The sequence below is a fragment of the Rhinatrema bivittatum genome, chromosome 3, assembly GCF_901001135.1.
Source record: "Rhinatrema bivittatum chromosome 3, aRhiBiv1.1, whole genome shotgun sequence".
NCBI lineage: Eukaryota > Metazoa > Chordata > Amphibia > Gymnophiona > Rhinatrematidae > Rhinatrema > Rhinatrema bivittatum.
The window spans coordinates 295,690,475-295,710,716 of NC_042617.1; the positions used below are offsets into that span (position 1 = coordinate 295,690,475).

At 48.1% G+C, this 20,242-nt stretch overlaps 1 protein-coding gene across 2 annotated transcripts in view; it reads right to left on the reverse strand.

Moving 5' to 3' along the window:
* The window catches only part of PFKM (phosphofructokinase, muscle), a 171,063-nt gene that overhangs the window by 52,285 nt on the left and 98,536 nt on the right, over positions 1–20,242 (reverse strand). For both annotated transcript variants that reach the window (XM_029594992.1, XM_029594993.1), the window contains exons 12-15: positions 19,294–19,358; positions 13,675–13,738; positions 1,085–1,231; positions 145–215 (exon numbers count right to left, since the gene is read on the reverse strand). In XM_029594992.1, coding sequence (XP_029450852.1) covers positions 145–215; positions 1,085–1,231; positions 13,675–13,738; positions 19,294–19,358 — 347 coding nt within the window. The remainder of the gene's footprint in view (positions 1–144; positions 216–1,084; positions 1,232–13,674; positions 13,739–19,293; positions 19,359–20,242) is intronic.

Genomic DNA, 20,242 nt, shown 5'->3' on the forward strand with positions numbered 1-20,242 from the left:
AGAGACACTTGCATATTTTTTGGGCTAATCTCATGGACATCTCTGGCCTGTGTGTGATACTCCCCCTTAATTAGGGTGCCAGTCATGTTATAGAACGAAATATAGCAGGGCGCGCTAAGCAGCATGTCACCATAATCCTGTTACCTCTTGGTTCCAAGGCGAGATCCACCTTGACCCGTCCAGCCACCTACACCACTCCATCCAATCTCTTCAATCTAAGGGCATAAAAAAAAGGGGAGAATGTGGTCGCATATCACAGACTCTGAGGTTAAATGACTTGGTTTACTGATGGCTAACAGTAGGCTGTGACACATGCAGCATGGACAGGGTTGCCATTAGACACACTGGGGCTCAGGGCAGAAATTAAGAAGCGAGTCTTAAAGTTTAGCCTTGGTGACCGCTCTTGGTGATGCTCTAAAACCAGCCCTAGATATGGATTGTGCAACAGTCTGCATTCGCAGAGCAAACTTAGGTGACAACAGTGCCGAATCCTCAGTGCTGCTGCCTGCCAAGCCAAAGCAGGAGGAAAAGATGGCTACCATTTTGCCTTGGCAAAGTAATGGGGGCATGTTTCATCGATTTCACTGGCTGACACATTCCTGCATGTTAGACTCATGCATATGCATGCAGAGCTTTTTCTTACGTATCGAACACACACTGGGGGCCAGGTTATTTTCCCCAAAGTTAGTAGATGATACCCTAATTCAGTCTACTCCCTTGAAAGCAGAGCAACATAAGGAAGGCGTTCTTCACAGAAACAGGTGTGGTTATAGAATGGACTCCCAATGGAGGTGGTGGGGAGCAAAGAACAGAGTCCATGAAAGCTTGGCATAAATGCAAAGCATCCCTAAGCCAAAGAGAAGCAAGTGGTAAAGGCAGAGATCAAGCTGGGTCTGGGGTATTTACAACAAGAAAGGGGGGAAAAAAAAAAAAGAGGCAATGAATGGATGGGCCTTGCAATCTTCATCTGCTGACAGATTGTACGTTTCCACTCACATCACTTCTGCCTTTCAGATTCCAGCATGCACAGCTGCCCTTCTCATTCCTTGCACAGTAATGTTCAGACAGAAGGCAGCTGCCATACCTGTCCCTTGGCCAGACCCTCAAATCCATCATGTACTGCCAACATCTGGTGCCCGTGGATGATCCCAATCCTCACCGCGGCCCTGACTGCAGCATTCATCCCGGCGGCTGGTGCTCCAACATTCAGGACTGCCAGTTTATACCCGCTCTGGTGAAACAACAGCAGCTCTTTTACATCCTACAGAAACTTAATGCAACTCTGAATGGTCTACCAATTCCCATCTCCCTCCTCCCCGTGCAGTCACTTCTCTCCTTAGAATATAAGCTCTTTTGGACAGGAATTATATCAAACAGCCCATAAATATTTAAGGGTATTAATTTCTTCGCACAGTTAGTCATTTTAAAGCATATCAAGTTATGATTTGGTCTATGGCTGTTTGGATCTTGGCTTTGGTTGTGTAGCCTCCATGTAAGTGAGTGACTCTGAAACATGTTAATTTTTGAAAAGGGATGTTAATCAGTTTGCAGCGTCCTGGCCCATTCACATTCTCTGTCTTGCTGTTAACCTCATCTGCTGTGGAATGCAACACAGTCAGTCGTCCCCCCTCCACCTCCCTTCCATATCCCCAAACTGTTTCATCTCTACTGTAAATATTAAGGTGCTATGTAAACATATGGCACCAGGTAAAAATAGGAGAACACCTACTTAGCATCTGAAAATCATGCTACCCAAGTACACATGGAACCTTATAACAGGATTACCAGATGATTCCAAGTCAGTAGGACAGGCTGATCCAATCCTGGTTTTACCCTATTGCATGCATGGATTTGTAGTTTTGATTTCTATAAGGAAAGCATTGAGAAATCAGAACTACATATCCAATGTATCCAATAGGGTAAAAACAGGACTGGATCAGCTTTTTGATGATGACTTGGAGCCATCTGGTTACCTTAACATGTCTAACATTTTTTTTTTATTTCCCATTTTCTTGCTCCAACTCTTCCAGATTAGGGGTCCCAACTGACTTCATTATGTCAGGACAGGTTAATCCAGTCATGACTTTACCAAGGGTCCCCAGTTTGCCACAGAATTTGCCTCTAGCTGAAGGTCAAGGCAAATGTTCCCACCTGCAGCACCCATCGCAGGTTGCTTCTTGACCCAGAGGCAGCACTAGGTATGGGCACAGGGAGCTCATGTCCAGAGTCTATTGGCTAGAGCCCCATATTTCAAGTATTAGAGAACAGCCTTCTGCTTCTTGTTCCAGCCCTTTTTTTCCAGGCAGCCTTCAAGGAAGAGGAGAGGGAGTGGTAATCCTAGACCAGGCAGAGAAGTCATTCAGGGACTGGAAGAGAAGGGGGTAAGCAGTGAGCCTGGAGCAGACCCTGCAGAACCCAAAAGAAGAGAAAGTAGGAGGAGGACAATGACGACAAGGTCAGGTTCCTAGGTTCTGGCATTGATTCTGTACTTGCTGCTTAGATTTTATATCCTGATAGCAAGATACCCACAGATTTTGCTGCTACAGTTGCTGCTTCTCCTGTTCCCCCCCCCCCCCCCATGATTATGCAGAGTTTGTCCTACTCAATCTTTTGAGAGAAATCCAATTTCCTCTATCAACTTTGGGAAAGCAGAGTTGCTTACCTGTAACAGATGTTCTCCTAGGACAGCAGGATGTTAGTCCTAACAAATGGGTGACATCATCGGATGGAACCCAGCACGGAAAACTTATGCCACTATCCATGCATCCTCGCGGGGTTCCTCTTTAGTCTCGTAATATAGAATTATGAAAACATAAAACAAATATAGGAGAAACCAAATTCCACTGGGTGGCGGGTGGGTTTCGTGAGGACTAACCTCCTGTTGTCCTAGGAGAACACCTGTTACAGGTAAGCAACTCTGCTTTCCTTTGACAACCAGGATGGTAGTGCTCACACATGGGTGAAAACGTAGCTACAGGCTACTCCTGAACGACGAGACTAGATACCTAATCAGGTGCCAATGGGCACAACAACACTGGTGCTGTTGGTAACAGAGGGAGATAGCCTGAACAATGGCTCCTAGGCAGGAAGAGTTAGGCTCTACAGCTGAAAGATTCTGAAGGACGGACTGGCTGAAACTGCTATCACGTCAGCTAACCCTGCCCAAACAGAAGTGAGAGGCAAAAAAGTGTGGAGAGAACATCATGTTGCAGCCTTGCAGATCTCGTCCACAGGGACCACTCACAAGTGGGCCACTGAAGTCATGGCTCTGACAGAATGAGCCTTGACATGGCCCCCAAGCTGAGGTTCTGCTTGAGCTTAGCAGAAGGAGATACAATCCACCAACCAGTTGGACAGAGTCTGCTTGGAAACAGCAACTCCCAATCTATTCCTGTCTGTTATGACCATTGGTTGCAGACGGCTACGACCGCGTCTACTCATGTCCTGTACTGTCCTGCTTCCCTCTCCAGGCCTGCTCGTGGCAGGAGACAGCCTCTACCATCATGTATCTCATGGTCCTTCATGGCGGCCAGGATGCCACCACCTTCTACGCCGACTCCGGGCCTTGCTAGGCGCTCACGTGCGCGCCACCGCACCCTCTTTTGAAGTTGCTACGGCGGGAACCTCAGGGGCGTCCCTGATTGATGACATCATTGGATCTGGGTTCTTAAGCACCGCCTTCGCCCCCTGCTAGCCGACTTGGCAACGAGTTCCATCCCTACTCTACTACCACTTGTCTCCTTGGACCAGTTGTGGCTGTCTCGGACCCTTCTTGGACTCTGGACCCTGGCTCCTCAGGGGCCTGTGTGCGCTCTCTCCAGAGACTTCGTCTCCTGGCTTCCCTGCTCCTCAGGCTGGCTTTGTGCCTTCCAGGAAACTGTACCCACCGGCTCCTTGTTACTCGGGGTTGCCGCTGAGACGCCCTCGCCACTTGGGAGACCTATCTCTGTCCTTCCCCGCTCCTCGGGGCAGTGCCTACGTTCAACGCTGGTGCTAGCCGGTACTTCCCGCTTCTCGAGGATATCTACGTCATCACTTGGAGACCCGACTTGGGCTTCCCCGCTCCGTGGGGTAGCCTATGTCATTGCATCAGTACCTTTCTTGCTATGCAGCTCCACCTCCCGGGATTGCCTCAGCAGTATACCTCCGACGCTCCTTGCCTCACACTTCCCACTCATCGGGTCTGCCTAGCGTCACCCTCTTGGAGGTCTCCGCCCAGGTACTGCTCTCCATCCTTCCAGCTTCCTGTGGGGTCCCTCATTGCTGTGTTTCTCACCCCGCTCCTCGGGACCTTCCCATAGATTCTCTCCCAGAGCTCCTGGTGGACCAGACCTCGCCTCCCGGCAGTGTGGACTTGTAGGGCTCCTCCCCACAGGTGGTAACAACTCCCACCTCGGGCCAAGGGCCCACGAAACCCACAAATCATAACACAAAAGAGATAAAGAGATGCGTGGACTGCCTAAGGGCTGCTGTCCAATCCAGGTAGAGGCTAAGGCTCTCTTGCAATCCAAACTGTGCAGAGCCCATTTGGCCTGGTGCGAATGAGGCTTAAGAAAAAAGGTGGGCAGACGATTGACTGGTTAAGATGGAAATCCATCGCCACCTTAGGCAGGAACTTAGGGTGTGTGCACAGAACCACCCTGTCATGGAAAAACTTTGTGCAGGGTGGATTTATTTTATTCTTATTTATTTGTTACATTTTTCTATACCGGTGTTTGGAAAAGACAGTCACATTGGTTTACAATATTCACAGAAAACATAAAATCACAATAGATACCAATAAAATAAAAAGACATAAAACTTAGTATTTTATACATCACTAAGTCCTGAAGCTCACTGACTCTACGCACTGATGTGACCACGACAAAAACATAACCTTCCAGGACAGGTACTTGAGGTCACAAGAATGCAGCGGCTAAAAAGGAGCTTTCATGAGCTGAGCCAGCACCACATTGATGTCCTAGGTCATGGCGGGAGGCCACAGGGGAGGTTTCAGCTGAAGGAGACCCCTGTATAAAGCATCCCACAAGGGATTGCACAGAGATGCGTGAACCACCCACACCCCAGTGGTAGGCACAGATAGCACTCAAGTATACCCTAATGGAGTTGGTTTTAAGCCAGCATCTTAAAAGGTGCAAGTGGTAATTAAATAGTTTCAGTGTGGAGCAGGAGAATGGATCCAGGCCATGGCTCTCACACCACATGGAAAACCTCCTCCACATCAGGCTGTAAGGCTTCCTAGTAAAAGGGTTCCTGGAAGTCACCAGGACTAGAGACACATCATCAGAAAGGTCAAAGAGCTGCAGAATTACCCTCTCAACATCCAGGCTGTCAGGGACAAGGTACGGAGGTTGGGATGGCGCAGCCTTCCCCGATCCTGCGTGATGAGGTTTAGGGAGGTCCCCAGACTGATCGGTTCCCAAAGGGAGAGATCCCGCAAGAGTGGGAACCAGACCTGCCTTGGCCAATGAGGGGCTGTGAGGATCACCGTTCCCTTGTCCTGTCAAAGCTTCAGGAAAGTCTTCACCAGAGGAAGTAGAAGATACGTGTACAGAAGGCCCTTGCCCAATGGCGGGCAAAGGCATCCGAGGCTGGATTGTCGTCCACCCTGTACAGGGAGCAGAACTGATCCACCTTCTTGTTGCAGGGGATGCGAACAGATCCATGGCTGGGGTCCTCCAGAGGCGGAAGATCCGATCCGCCCATTCCTGTTTCAAGGACCACTCATGAGGTCGGAAGGCTCGACTCAGCCTGCCTACCACCATGTTCATGGCTCAGAGCACCATACCCCACAACAGAGCCCAAGACCAGATCTGAACTGCTTCTTAGCACAGGAGGAACAACCTTGTACCTCCCTGTTTGTTGATGTACCTGATTGTTGGTCTGGGTCATAACTACTTTGTTGATCAGCAGATACCTAAATGCCCAGAGTGCATGCATACCAGATTGCATGGAGCTCCAGGAATTTGATCTTACACAGTGTTTCCTGGGCGGACCATAGGCCATGGGTACGGAGCCCCTCCACATGGGCACCCCACCCCAGGTTGGCCGCATCTGTAATGAGCACAATCTGCTTAGGGGGATTTTGAAAGGGCACCCCCTGCTCCAAATTTGCAAGACTCTCCCACCAAGACGAGGAGTCCCAGAGAGGAGGAATAACATGGATGCAGGCGTGGAGGTCCTGGGTAGCTTGAGGTCCATTGAACTCTGCGCATATGCAAGCGAGTCAAGGGAGTAACATGGACAGTTGCGACCATGTGTCTCAAGAATCGCAACATACGGCAAGTCGAATCTGCTGGATCACTCCTGCAATGAACACCAACATGAGTGCCTGATCATAGGCACTTGAGCCTATGGCTTTGGCTTGAGCCATTTCCAACAGGGCACCGATGAAGTTCAACTAAGGCAACAGGTCAAGCTGGGACTTCAGGTAGTTGATGATAAAACCCCAGGGACTCCAACACCCAAATGGGTCAAGCACAGAGTCTGAACTGCTCCTCCTGGGTGGGGCTTTTGACCGTCCAGGTAGGGGGAACACCGACACTCCCAACTTGTGGAGGTATGTGCCCACTACAGCCAGGAACTTGGTGAAGACACATGGGGCTGAGGCTAGGTCGAACGACAACACCCTGTACTGAAAGTGCTGCCTGCCCACCACAAACCAGAGATACTTCCAGTGACCATGGAAGATCTCGATGTGGGTGTAGGCATTTTTTTAGATCAAGAGAGCAAAGTCAATCTGCTTTCTGTAGGAGGGGAATTAAGATGCTCAGCGAGACCATCTTGAACTTTTCCTTTTTTTATAAAAACTTGCTCAAGGTTCTCAAGTCTAGAATAGGACTGAGCCTCCCTATTCTCTTTGGAATCAGGAAATAATCAGGAGCAGAACTCCTATCCCTCCGCTGTTTCAGCGGAACAGGCTTGACGGCTCTGGCCGCTAAGAGGGCGGTGAGCTCCGCCACCAGTATTTCCTAATGCAATGAATGACCCCCAAGAAGGGCACGGGGGGAGTATCCTGAGGAACACCTAGGATGTTCAGCTTGTACCCTCGGTGAACGATGGAAAGAACCCACTGGTCTGAGGTAACACTGGGCCAACGGTCCAGGAAGAACCATAGCTGCCATGTGACAAGGGTACAGGTAGTTGGCTTATGCTCCTTCTTAGCCAGTCAAAACCCTGTTGCAGGCTTGCCTGGTGTGCTGGCTGAGGCCTGGAGGCCCGTCTAGGGTGGGCCCTAGAGCTCATCTGCTAGGACTGGGTGCAAGAGGCGGGAGAGTAGTATTTCCTCTGGTGGTAAAAGGACCTCCTTGGGCCCTGATGCAAGGACTTCCTAGCTAAGGATGGCAGGTCCGACGTACTGGCCCGAGATGCTGCTGCAGTGTCTCATGATGATCCATTAACTGAGCCACAACATCCTTAATTTGTGACCAAAGATGTTTTCGCCAGCACATGGCAGGTCCGTGAGCCTCTCCTGCACCTCCGGTCGGAGATCAGAGGCCCATAACCAGGCCATCCAGCGGGCCCCAATTCCTGTGGCTGCTACCCTTGTTGCTGTCTCAAAAGCATCATAGGTAGACCACACCTCATGCTCGCCAAATTCAAGACCCTGCTGGATTACTGCTGAAAAAGCATCCTGCTGCTGCTGCTGGGGTAGGCACTCGGTCAGGTCCTAGACCTGCTTCCAGAGGTTCTGAGAATATTGCGTCATATATATCTGGTAGGACGTGATATGGGCAATCAGCATGGCTCCCTGAAACACCTTCCTACCCAGTGCATACAGCACCCTGTGTTCCTACCCCGGAGGAGTGGAAGCATGGGTGCGAGAATGCTTGGCATTCTTAAGGGCAGACTCCACCACAAATGACTGGTGTGGAAGTTGATGCTTCTCAAACCCCGTAGCATGCTGTACTAAGTACACTGTAATCAGCCTTCCTGTTCACTGGATGCATGGAGATGGGGTGTTCCCAAATCCTAAGAAGCAACTTCTTGAAAATCTCATGGACGGGAACAGCTACAACTTCCTTCGGGGCATCCACAAAATGGAGAACCTCCAGCATCTTGTGTTTGGGTCCTCTTCTGTGAAGCTGGAATGGGATGGCTTCAGCCATAGCCCGCATAAAACCAGCAAAATTTAAGTCCTCAGGCGGGGACAGATGTCGCTCCTCTGAAGGGGATGGGTCCGAGGGGAGATCACCAGAGTCATCTGAAGAAGACCCAGAGGTATCATCCCTAGGGATGTGCAGGCCAAAGGTTTTCGTCGTATTCGGGATACATATTCGTGGATGGCCGATTCAGTTTCATGCGGAAGTATGGAAAATTCCATAAGTTGCCGATCCATCAATACATTTCCCGGTTCCCTAAATAAAAATTTAAACCCCCCAAAGACTTACCAAAACTCCCTGGTGGTCCAGCGGGGAGTCAGAAAGCCATCCCTGCACTCGTTTGAGATTTCCTCACGGCGCCGATAGCCTGTGTCACAGGGGCTGCCGGTGCCATTGACCTACCACGTGACAGGTGCCGGTGCCATGACCTACCACGTGACAGGTAGGTCATTTGGCAGGAGATCGCTCCGGGACCCTCGTTGGACCCAACCGGAACTTTTGGCCAGCTTGGGGGGGCCTCCTGACCCCCACAAGACTTGCCAAAAGTCCAGCGTGGGTCCGGGAGCGGAGGCGCGGAGGAGCACTTTACGCCGGAGCGGAGGAGCATGTGATGCCGGAGCGGAGTGACACTGGCGTCATGTGCTCCTCCGCGCCTCCGCTCCCGGACCCCCGCTGGACTTTTGGCAAGTCTTGTGGGGGTCAGGAGGCCCCCCCAAGCTGGCCAAAAGTTCCGGTTGGGTCCAATGAGGGTCCCGGAGCGACCTCCTGCCACATGACCTACCTGTCATGTGGTAGGAGCACAAGATGGCGCCAGTGACCATGTGACAGGGGCTGACCAATGGAGCCGTGAGGAAACCGCAAACGAGTGCAGGGATGGCTTCCTGACTCCCCGCTGGACCACCAGGGAGTTTTGGTAAGTCTTGGGGGGGTCAGGAGGGTGGGGGGTTTAAATGTTTATTTAGGAGGCCAAATAAAACGGATATCTGTTTTATACGTGGGGGGGTCACGATGCATTTCGCCTCCCCACGTATTTAACAGATAGCAAAAAATAAGTTGCGGATTACAAATCCGTGGAAAACGGATGCACATCCCTAATCATCCCCCCACGGGTCATAAGGGGCATCATTTTCACTAAGATCGCCTGGAGTCACCTGTGGAGGGGGGGGGGGGGGGCTTTCCTGGCCCAGCAGCTTGGGCACAGAGGACCCTGAAACCGTTCCAGACAATGCTAGCCTCAGATCAGAGGGTGTAGATGGTCCCTCCAGGCTTGAAGGAGGATCCCAGAATTGGGATAGCATCAGGAGGCAGTGGAACCCAGGCTACATAGGAGGACAAAACCTGGGGGGAAATGGGGTGAGGGTGCAGTAGAGAGAGCAAGAGGGAGAATATGTCTGTGTGAAAGCCAGCCAGAGATGGTGATGGAAGGCCTGCCTGAGAAGGACATAGAGGTGAAGAGGGAGAAGGAACAGAAAGCTAGAGATGGAAGTAGAGATGGGGGGGGGGGGGAAGAGCCAGAAGTGTGATGGTGGGGGAGGGTACAGGAGGAGGGGGGAAAGAGAATGAGACCTCAGACATAGTGACTGGTGAAAAGAATGTATCAGAGATAGAGGGGTGAAGGAGAGAACAGGACAATATTGGGGAGAAGTTGAGAGCATGCAAAGGGATGACTGGGGGTAGAGTGAATCAGAGAGACAGTGATGGTGGGAGCATGAGAGGGGATAAATTGAGAGTAAGGGAGTCAGAATGGAGTGGATGGAAAGATTGAGAGGATGTAAAAGTGAAATGAAAAGGTTGAGAGAGAATGAGAGAAAGTGATAGGGGCTGCTGGGTGAGAACATTTTTTAAATTGTCCCCTGTGAGTGTACTATGTTTTTACAGGTGCATTCTTGGAAAGTGTAGGGGTGGGGGGCTAATCATGATTGTTAAATTTAATTATCAAACTCAGGGGGGGTTGGTTTAGAAGGAGGGTCTATAGCCTAAGCCCGAAGCTTTTAAGTACCTAGCAACACCTCTGTTTTGCTAGAAACTTAAAATCCCTTCCTGCAACCACCAGGGCTTTATTTTCTACACCCCTCTTTGTAAATGCCACCATTCTCTCTCTGTGCTTAACCACAACAGCCCCTTTGTCTCCTTGCCTTGCCTGGGCTGCCGACATCTCTCATGGCTGCCATGGCCACCACTATCTCAGCTTCACACACACACACACACACACACACACACACACCCCTGTAGCAAATTCTTCTTCATGCCATTTTCTCTCCGTCCACATCTGTATACAGCCACTGCTTTCTCTCCTTGTTACCCCCTCCCTCCGTTCCACACATCTGCTACTGCTGCTCTACTTTCTGGCACCGCCCCCCCCCCCCCCTTCCTTCACACAAACAGCCACCACAGAGATCCTCTCTCCTGGTTTCCCCCACCTTGCAACACAGCAGCCAACTTTTCAAAATGATTGGGGATGCAATAATAAATCACCCCTCCCTGGATACAGTTAAGGAGTTTCACAATATTGGGGGGTGCTCAAAAACCCACTGGACCCACAGAGCCGGCACCTGTGCCTTGCACAGTCACCACCACCACCACCACCACTTTCTCCTGGCCCCTCTCTCCTGCAATTACTCTTCCGCCAGCACATCCACCCCCCTTCCCCATTCAGACAACTTATCCCCAACTTACTGAAAAGTAGAACCAAGTGGCTCATTACATACAGAGCTGCACAATGGCTGGAGTGCCCCTCCCAAGCGAGGGAGGGGAGAAAATAAAATGCTATTGGTGGGAGGGAGAATAAGGGACAAGTTTGAGGGTGAAGAGGAGAGACGATGTCATGGTGAAAGGAAGGAGCAAGGATAGAGGCTCATGACCGGAGGGAGAGAGAATGAGAATGTTGTAATGCTAACATTTTTATATTTTTTTCTTTTGCTCTATTTTAATTTTCGGGTGGTGGTAGTGGGGAGGGAGAATGGGATATGATACTGAATTTGCTGTTATGGTTTGTGCATTTTTATATTCTATACCACTTTTGATGATCTTTGATCAAAAAGGCAGTATAGAACATTTTTTAATAAAATACATGAAATAAAATAGATTATGAATTAGGAGTCCCTGCTCCTTGGAACTTCCAATCCAGTTATTCCAAACAAGACACACAGACAAACAACAACTGAGAGTCTGGAGTCAAAGTGTGGGCAAAAATGAGAAAAAAATAAAGCTAAACTGGGTGAGTTATAGGTGTGAATAGTGTTTGTGATATTGTATTTTACTAGATTCATAATGGAGCGGATTTTCAAAGGGATATGCACATAACCCCCGAAAACCTGCCCCAAGCTCCCCCTGCTTGCGCTGAGCCTATCTTGCATAGGCTCGGCGGCGCACACAAGCCCCAGGCGTGTCCGGGTGCGGGGCCGAGTGCTCCGGCACAGCGGCCTGTGCTGGGGCAGGGAGCCAGAGGCAGGCTTAACTCCATGAAATAAGGTAGGGGGGTGGGATTTAGTTAGGGCTGAGGGGTGGGTAGGGGAAGGGAGGGAAAGGTGTGTTGGGGGGGGGGGGGACAAAAAAAAAAAGTTCCCTTCAAGGCCGCATGTTATAAAATCGGGCGTAGATTTGTTTGTGCCGGGTTGCGCGAACAAATCTGCGCCCTCGTGTAAGTTTAAAGATTTGCCCTAATGTATTTGCAAGCTGCTTTGGGTGTTTCCATCAGGTTTGATAAGGTGGAATAGAAATCCAAACTGAAATAAGAAATGATTCGAGAGCAAAAGAGCAGACACTGATGGAGAGAGGAGCAGATACTGAAGGATGATGAGCAGAAGAGACCCTTTTGAGAAAGCCGAGAAAGATAGACAGGCAGTATTGCGGGTAGGAAACAGGACGGATGAAAATTCAAAGTAAAAGGAAACAGGAATAAAGAAAAATTAAAAGAAAAAAAAAAAAAAAAAGGGTGGAAAAATAATCCATTCACAAAAAAAAAAAAAAAGTTTTAAAACCTAATGGGGTAGATTTTCAAAGGGTTACGGGCGTAATATACACCCGTAACCCTTTAAAAACCCTCCTGCGCACGCCGGGCCTATTTTGCATAGCCTCGGCGCGAAGGGGGTGGGGCGGCGGTCCGGCAGCAGTCCCAAGTCCTTTGGCACAGTAGCTGTGCTGGGGACGGCGTGGCAGCAGCTGGCCGGCGCGGGCAGGCATAACTTAGAGAACAAAGGTGGGGGGGGGGGGGGGGGGGGATGCAAAAGGAAAGTTCCCGGCCTCTGAGAGAACAGGGAAAGCCATTGGGCCTCCCCTAGGGCTCAGCGCGCGCAAGGTGCACATGTGTGCACCCCCTTGCGCACACCGACCCCGGATTTTATAACATGCGCGCGGCAGCGCACACATGTTATAAAATCGGGTGTACATTTGTGTGCGCCGGGTAGCGCGCAGAAATGTACCCCGCACGCGCTCCTTTAAAATTCTGCCCCTTTGTGTTTAATGAAAATCTTTAAAAAGTGTGTGCATATTAATGTATAATATATATGCATTTACTAATCTACTAGATAAAGGAGCCCTGACCGACGTGCTGCAAATGTGCAGTAGAGAGCAGCTCTACCGCTCATGTGCGGGTGAGCACGTCGGTCAGAGCTTGCCTGTTAACAAAAATGGCGCTGGGAGGAGCAGTAGCGGCGGCAGCGAGCGCGAGGGAGGGACCTCCCCCCCCGGAGATCTTCCGTCTGCGCCATCCGAAGGGGTTGTGAATGAGCTGGGAGGGGAGTGACTGAGGGGAGGGGGAGGGAGAATGGGGAGGGGAGGGAGAAGGAGAATGAGGGGGAGGGGAAGGGGAAGGGGGAAGGAAATGGACCGAAAATGTTTTTTTTTAATGTAGCCCGTTGTTACGGGCTTAACGGCTAGTACATTTATATACCGCCTCGGGCCTTGGCATTTGGTGGTATATAAATGCATTAATAATAAATATGTCTCAGAGTCCCCAACAGCACGCTGCAGAATTTCCTCTCTTGTTGGGGGAGGGGGGGGGGGGGGGCAAGGTTTGGTTTTACTCCAGTGCATAAATGAACTTTTAGTTCTGATTTTTTTCTGTTTTAGGTCAAAAAGCAAATATTTTTTAAATCTTCGGTGCTGCTCATGTATTAGCAAGGGATAGCTATTATCAATTAGTTAGTTTCACATATAATTATGTAGACAATTAAATACTGCAAGCTGTATATAACAAGGCTGACATTATGATCACCTGGTTCTGAAGTCATCAGAACCCTTAGTGACAAGGGATGTCACGGAGATCTAAGATTCATGACTTAGCTGAATTTCTGCCTCCTCAGAAATAGCAAAGCCCCCAGGGGCCTTTCTGCTCCAGGAGAAACAAGAATCATAAGCAGGATTAGGCAACGCCAACTCTATTTATTAAAACTTTTTTTTCTCAGCACAATTGAATCTTTTGTGGAACAATGGTGCCACCTGGAGGCCTCTCTGTAGATGGTGATCCTGCATTTCCTAGAGAACTTTTTCTTGGAATGCTGAATTTAATATTTTAGTATTCAACTGGCCAATCGCCCAGTCTGCATAATACTAACATGTTTGATATTCATACCTTTGTGGGGGATGGACGGACGTGAGCCAGAATCTTGTAAACATTCCAGTTGTTCTCAAAGCTCCTGCAAGAATGAGAAGCCTGTGAGAATCAACGTTACTTGTGAACCAAAAAGCTTGTTCGTGGCCTCGCGACAGGCCAGCACCCTGCATACCAAGATCTTCTACTACAAGCACAAACTGGGAGAAGCCTCGTCCTTGATAATTGCCCAAAAGAAGTCAATCATGCAACAGTACCTGCTGAAGCCATCTGAGGAGTGACAATATAGCCCCATAAGAAAAAGCAAGTGGTCTACAGCCTCCAACGAAATAGTACTCAGAGTTATATGAACAGGAATAAAACAAGAAACTTTAGCACTGTTGAGCAATAGTACTCCAGTTCAAGTGGGATGTGGGTAAAAAAAAAAGCATATGCAGGGAAAGAAACATCACTCGTTCTATAACCTACACTAAGATCGTCATTTTAAAAGGGAGTTACACATGTAAATGTAATATACTTTCATAGCAATTTTAAAATGTCATGTATGTAAAATAAAGTGCATTTACACACTATGGACAATTCAATGGCATATATTAGAGCAATTTTCAAAAGTCCACTTTTTCTTTTTTTGGAGTAGCAGCCTACTAGTTAGAGCAGTGGGCTGCAAACCAGGGCAGCCAGGGTTCAAATATCACTGCTGCTCCTTGTGACCTTGGGCAAGTCACTTTACCCTCCATTACCTCAGATACAAAAAAACCCACAAACAAACTTGCGGGTCAATTCAGTATGGTGTGCTCGGCCGAGCGCACCTTTAGCCTCAGTCTGACCGCGCGTTTTCGATGCGCTGTTTTTACCCCTTATACAGTAAGGGGTAATAGCACGTCGAAAACGCGCGGCCAGCCCCCTGAAACGAATAGCACCCGCAACATGCAAATGCATGTTGATGGGCCTATTAGTTATTCCTGTGCAATACAGAAAGTAAAATGTGCAGTGAAGCCGCACATTTTACTTTCAGAAATTAGCGCCTGCCCAAAGGCAGAAGTTAATTTCGGCCGGCACAGGGAAAGTGTACAGAAAAGCAGAAAAAACTGCTTTTCTGTACACCCTCCGACTTAATATCATAGCGAAATTAACTCGGAGGCCCCAAAATTAAAAAAAAAATGTTAAATTAAAAAAAAATAAAAAAATTTAAATCTGCCCGCGGCCCGGAAGACGGACGCTCAATTTAGCCGGTGTCCATTTTCTGAACCCGTGGCTGTCAGCGGGTTCAAGAACAGACGCCGGTAAAATTGAGCGTCGGCTGTCAAACCTGCTGACAGCCGCCGCTTCTGTCAAAAAGGAGGCGCTAGGGATGTGCTAATGTCCCTAGCGCCTCCTTTTACTGCAGGCCTTCATTTAAATACTCGATCACACGCCCAGGAGAGGGGCCTGGGCGCGCGTCGGGAGAGCGGGCGCTCGCCTCGGAGTGCCGGCTCTCCTGCGGTTTTTACTCTTATCTGCCCATTAGATTGTGAGCCCTTTGGGGACAGGGAAATACCTCCAGTACCTGAGTGTAATCCGCTTTGAAGTGCCTGAAAAAGCGGAATATAAATCAAATAAATAAATACATGGGTAAAGTGCATTTACATGTGTAAAACCCAATTTTACACATGCAAATGCTTTGTAAAATTTAGGCAGTGTTGCTTAAAAAAATCATGTAGCTTGTGGCTGGATGTCTTATTGTGCAGATATTTTGATAGGGAAAAAGAAAGTAGTCCCTATCTTTTCCTGGTTCTCGGGGACTAGCTGCTTTTTCCTCTTTTATATACAGCATCTGAACAATAAAGAATCCTGCCACAAGTTATATTTTCTGAAACTAGACCAATGGCGTTGAGTGAGATACCACAACACAAATTTCTCACACAGCAGTTATATTTGTCAAATGAGACTAAATTCCACATAAGTTATGTAGGACAACTTTCTTATGGAAGCTTCAGTTACCCATAAACCTCGTTAAATTGAAATTATGGCAGGATTCTTCTTTGTTCAGTTGCAGTTTGCATAGGAAAAAGCAGGAGAGAACATTAGTTTGCCGTGCCAAGGTCTAGGGCCCACTCCCACTATTTCCTCACGCAAACAGTAGCTGCTTGCTTCTGAAATCAGATAACATGACACACAGGAACGCATGCTGCAAATTTCTGGAGTCAAACTTTGGCACGACACCCCCTCTTGAAGTGGACCTAACGTGCACATATATTACCACATTCCATGATAATAATCCACTTCAAGAGATTAGTGCATGAGAAAGCTGAATTGCCCAGTTCTGAAAACAGCATTCTCTTTTCAATTAACTTGAGTCTGGTACTTTGTTATGCTGTTACATTTTGAGCTTGTGAAAGCGACTGGCCGGGTCGGGTCGGGTCGGGGGGGGGGGGGGGGGGGGGGGGGGGGGGGATCAAAAGTAGGTTTTTTTTTTTTTTTTTAATTACACCATCAGATGCCAAGAGTTGGCAGAAATACTGAGGTGCCCAGTTCCACGTTATTCATAGCATAAAAGAGCATTTTTGTCAGCCCCTGCTGATCAGCAAAGTTCTCAAAAGTTGCTTACTCTAAAAGTTATTTTTTTCTACACATGGGGCCTGTGCACCAAAGCTTACCTTGCACACTAAATCTGTTTAGCCTGCGTGCTAAAATAGCAAGGTGTACGCCAAAAGGTGAATTTTAAAAGCCCGTCATGCACCAAAACCGGGAGATATGCAAATATTTGGGTTTGTGCATGCTGAGCGTGTTTTAAAAGCTGCCCAAGCACGCGCATATCTCCCGCTGTGTGCGTAAATGAAAAGTTCCCAAAAAAAAAAAAAAGGGATGGGGCGCGGGCATTCCTGGATTTCAACTTCAAATCTGCGTGTAAATACACGCACAGGGGGTGTGCTGGGGGTCCCCAGCCGTGTACCTTTACTTCTGCTATGGAGGATGTGTAAGTAATAAAGATAAATATCTAGGTCAGCAGGGTTTAGGTTAACAGGGAAGAAGAGAGGCTATTAAACTGGGGGGGGGGGGGGGAGTTTGAAGTCCTATCCCTTACCTGGGAAAACTGGTAATGGCATTGGCAAGTGGGTGTATTAAAATCCCCTCCCCCCCACCACTTACGCAGTAGAAGCAGCCTTTGCACGCATAGGCACACGTGCATGTGGTCAGCCTATTTTATAACATGCGTGCAAATACACATGAATGGTTTAAAATGGCTGCATCCCTGGGCGCAAGCTGGCAAATGCGCACATATGTGCACCCGGATGCCTGTATGAAATGACCCTCCATAAAGATATCTGTTAAAACAGTGTATGTAGGGCTAAACTAAGTGACTAAGAAAGTACTCGCTTACTTTGTCCTGAATTTTCAAAACAGACTTATGCGTGTAAATCTGCAATGAAAATTAAGGCAAGCTTACTCGCATAATGCTGATTTTCGGAAGTATGTGCATAAATGTACCTGCAGACATTTACACCTGTATCGTCAGATAATTTTAAAATCGTCCAAAATCGTTAGAGTGCACGATACAATACAAATGCCCACGATTTATCGTCAGGGGCATTTGTATTGTATCGTTAAACAGGGGGCGGGAAAACCGGCACACCAAAAAAAAAACCCTAACACCCACCCCGAACCTTTAAAACAAACCCCCACCCTCCCGAACCCCCCCAAAATGTTTTAAATGACTTGGGGTCCCGGCGCGATGATCCCAGCGCGATGTCCCGCTCTCTGGCCACGGCTGCTGTGAAGAGAAATGGCGCCGGTGGCCCTTTGCCCTTATCATGTGACAGGGCAAAGGTAGCGCCGGCGCCATTTTGATTCCTAGCTCCCGATGTCACGCGTCCAGGAGATCGCTCCCGGACCCCCGCTGGACCCCCAGGGACTTTTGGCCAGCTTGGGGGGGCCTCCTGACCCCCACAAGACTTGCCAAAAGTCCAGTGGGGGTCCGGGAACGACCTCTTGCACTCGAGCCGTATTGCAAAATGGCGCCGGCTGTATGGCCATTTTGCAATACGGCTCGAGTGCAAGAGGTCGTTCCCGGACCCCCGCTGGACTTTACCCCCCCGCCCTCCCCCGATTTTAACGATTTCAAAACAAAACACGACGATCCGATTTCCCTCCCCCCCCAGCCAAAATCGATCATTAAGACGATCGATCACATGATTCACACCTCTAACACACACACAAAAAAAAGACAGTCCCTGTTCAATACAGCTTGCAATCTAAGACAAACAGACATTTATGCACATAAAACATTTCAAAAATTCAGCCCTATGGCCTTAGGTTTCATGCTCAACAGTGTCTCAGAGACAGTAATGAGTGTTTGCTAAAATTAAGGCCTATTAATATCTTCAAAGCCATTTAAGTGCATAAAACTAGGATTTATGTGCATTAAGTGGCTCTGCGATAAGGTATGTGCATACTTTTCAGCAAAATGCCGAGGGGCATTCTGGGGGGTGGAGGTGGAACTTATGCACACACTTTTCCATTTTAGAAGTGCGGGTGTAAATTGCATCACACAAGATACATGCGCACGCATTCAGAAGGTGTATTGGACCAATTAACTGAAGATTTTCAAAGCAAAAACTCATGCACACAAAATATTCAGTAAAGCCTCCGTATACATCGTGCATGCTTTGCAGGCTGCAAAAAAATGACCCTTTTTTAGCACAGGTTTTTCGTGCATAGGCCCCATTACACAAAAATAAATATATTATCCATCTTGGTTTCTTCTTCTGGCTCTAGCTTTCTTTCTGATCTTCTTCCTCACATTTTTCCCCAACTCTCATCCCATCCCAGAACACTCTCCACTGTGTTTCATTTTGTTCCTCATCTTTCACTTTATCTTTCTTCCTCCCTAGGCTTCTCCCCTCCTAACACTTCTCCCCCATACCCCTCTTTTGCTCTCCTTCCCACAGACCTGCAGTGCTCCTGACTTATTTCCTAGCCTTCTTTTCTGCTGCTTTCCTATGATAACTCCTATTCTGACTTCCTGCCTCTTTCAACACAATGTTCCCTGCATCTCTTCCGAACTTCCTCTTCCTCTCTCCTTTTCTGGATTACTCCAAACCTTTCATTTCCCCTTTTAGATATCTCTCTCCAACAATATCGCACCAGCAGTGGCACTCTGGACCTATTCCACTGCTCTCTCCATTCCATGGCCTGGATATGCATGCAAACTTAAAATTTCTGCTGCTAGTGCAGCAGTTTCATTGGTGGCAGGAAGCAGCCCAGGGGCTACCGGCGAAGCACACACGCCTCCCCATCCTGGGGTTGCGGGCATGTCAGCCACAGGGATGTACAGCATACCTACATGATGGCCTAGAAGCTTCTTAGTCACAACTGAGTGGGAACAAAGTTATTAACAACTTTTTTGTTTGTTTTTGTTTTAAACCTTGAAAAACTACTCAGGTTGCTCAATAAAACTCGGGAATGGTTCAAACTTAGGTAAGTGTTGGAGAGGCCCTTAAAATATTCTATGCCTGTGACCACTCCTGAGCTGACAGAACTAGATCACTAAGCTGGATCTTCAAATATTCAAGTGTCAAAAAGGCAAAAAGCAATCTCACAGCAGTTTGCCAGCCTTCGTACTGCTGTTTTCACTTGTGCGTGTATTCTGTATCCTCTCACCTTCCTCTCAGCTTCACAGCATCTTGGAACCTTTTCTCATGCATTGCTTTTGTGACGTCCTTGGTCTGTTATCAATAAAGCAGAAAAATGCATTCAATTAATGACCGAACTGCCATCACTGGAATGGTGTCGAGGTGATAACGCCTCTGTACAATGATATTGGCGAGTTCACATCTGAAATGGCGCCCAACCCTGGAGGTGATGTTGGCGTGTGTGCAATAGTCTGGCCCAAGTCATTATGGGTGCTTGTTTTAAGTAAAAGCTGCTGAGCCAGATGGACCTATTTTGAAATTGTACACAAACAAAGGATTAAATTTAGGGAATTGATATTGAAAATGCATTTAGCTGGATAAATAGGACTTATCTGGATAAGTGGCGGCTTCTGAATATCCGGCTATGTTCAGCATTCGCCATTTAGCCAGATAAGCTACAAATTACAGCTAAGTCCATAGCCGGATAGTCAGCGAGCAGATTGGGGTGGCGTTACGTACTCTGTTAAGTTTACTGGATAAGTCAGTCCTGCCATAGAGCAAGTTTAACTTAGATGGATCTAGCTTATCTTGCTAAGTAATGATTTTTACATGGATATTCAGTGGCATAGCAGTATCGCTGAATAGCCCATGTAACTTAGCTGGATAAGTTATAGTTGCCTAAGTTTCATACCTGGATATCATTGAATATTGGGCCCTGAGTGTTTTTCATGGTTTAGTAATGATTGCCTTTTTTGACACACTGTTCCTCTGATATATCTAGAATAGAAGTATAAGAAAATTGATTACCTGATAATTTTCATTCCTGTAGTACCACAGATCAGTCCAGACCATGGGTTATGCCTCCCTTGCCCCATCAGTTTGTTCCTTCAGCCTGTTGAAAGAAAAACTTTCCCAACTGCAGTGTCTAACCTGGCTCCCAGGAATTCTAATGTCTGAGAGGGAACAAGGTTGCTCTT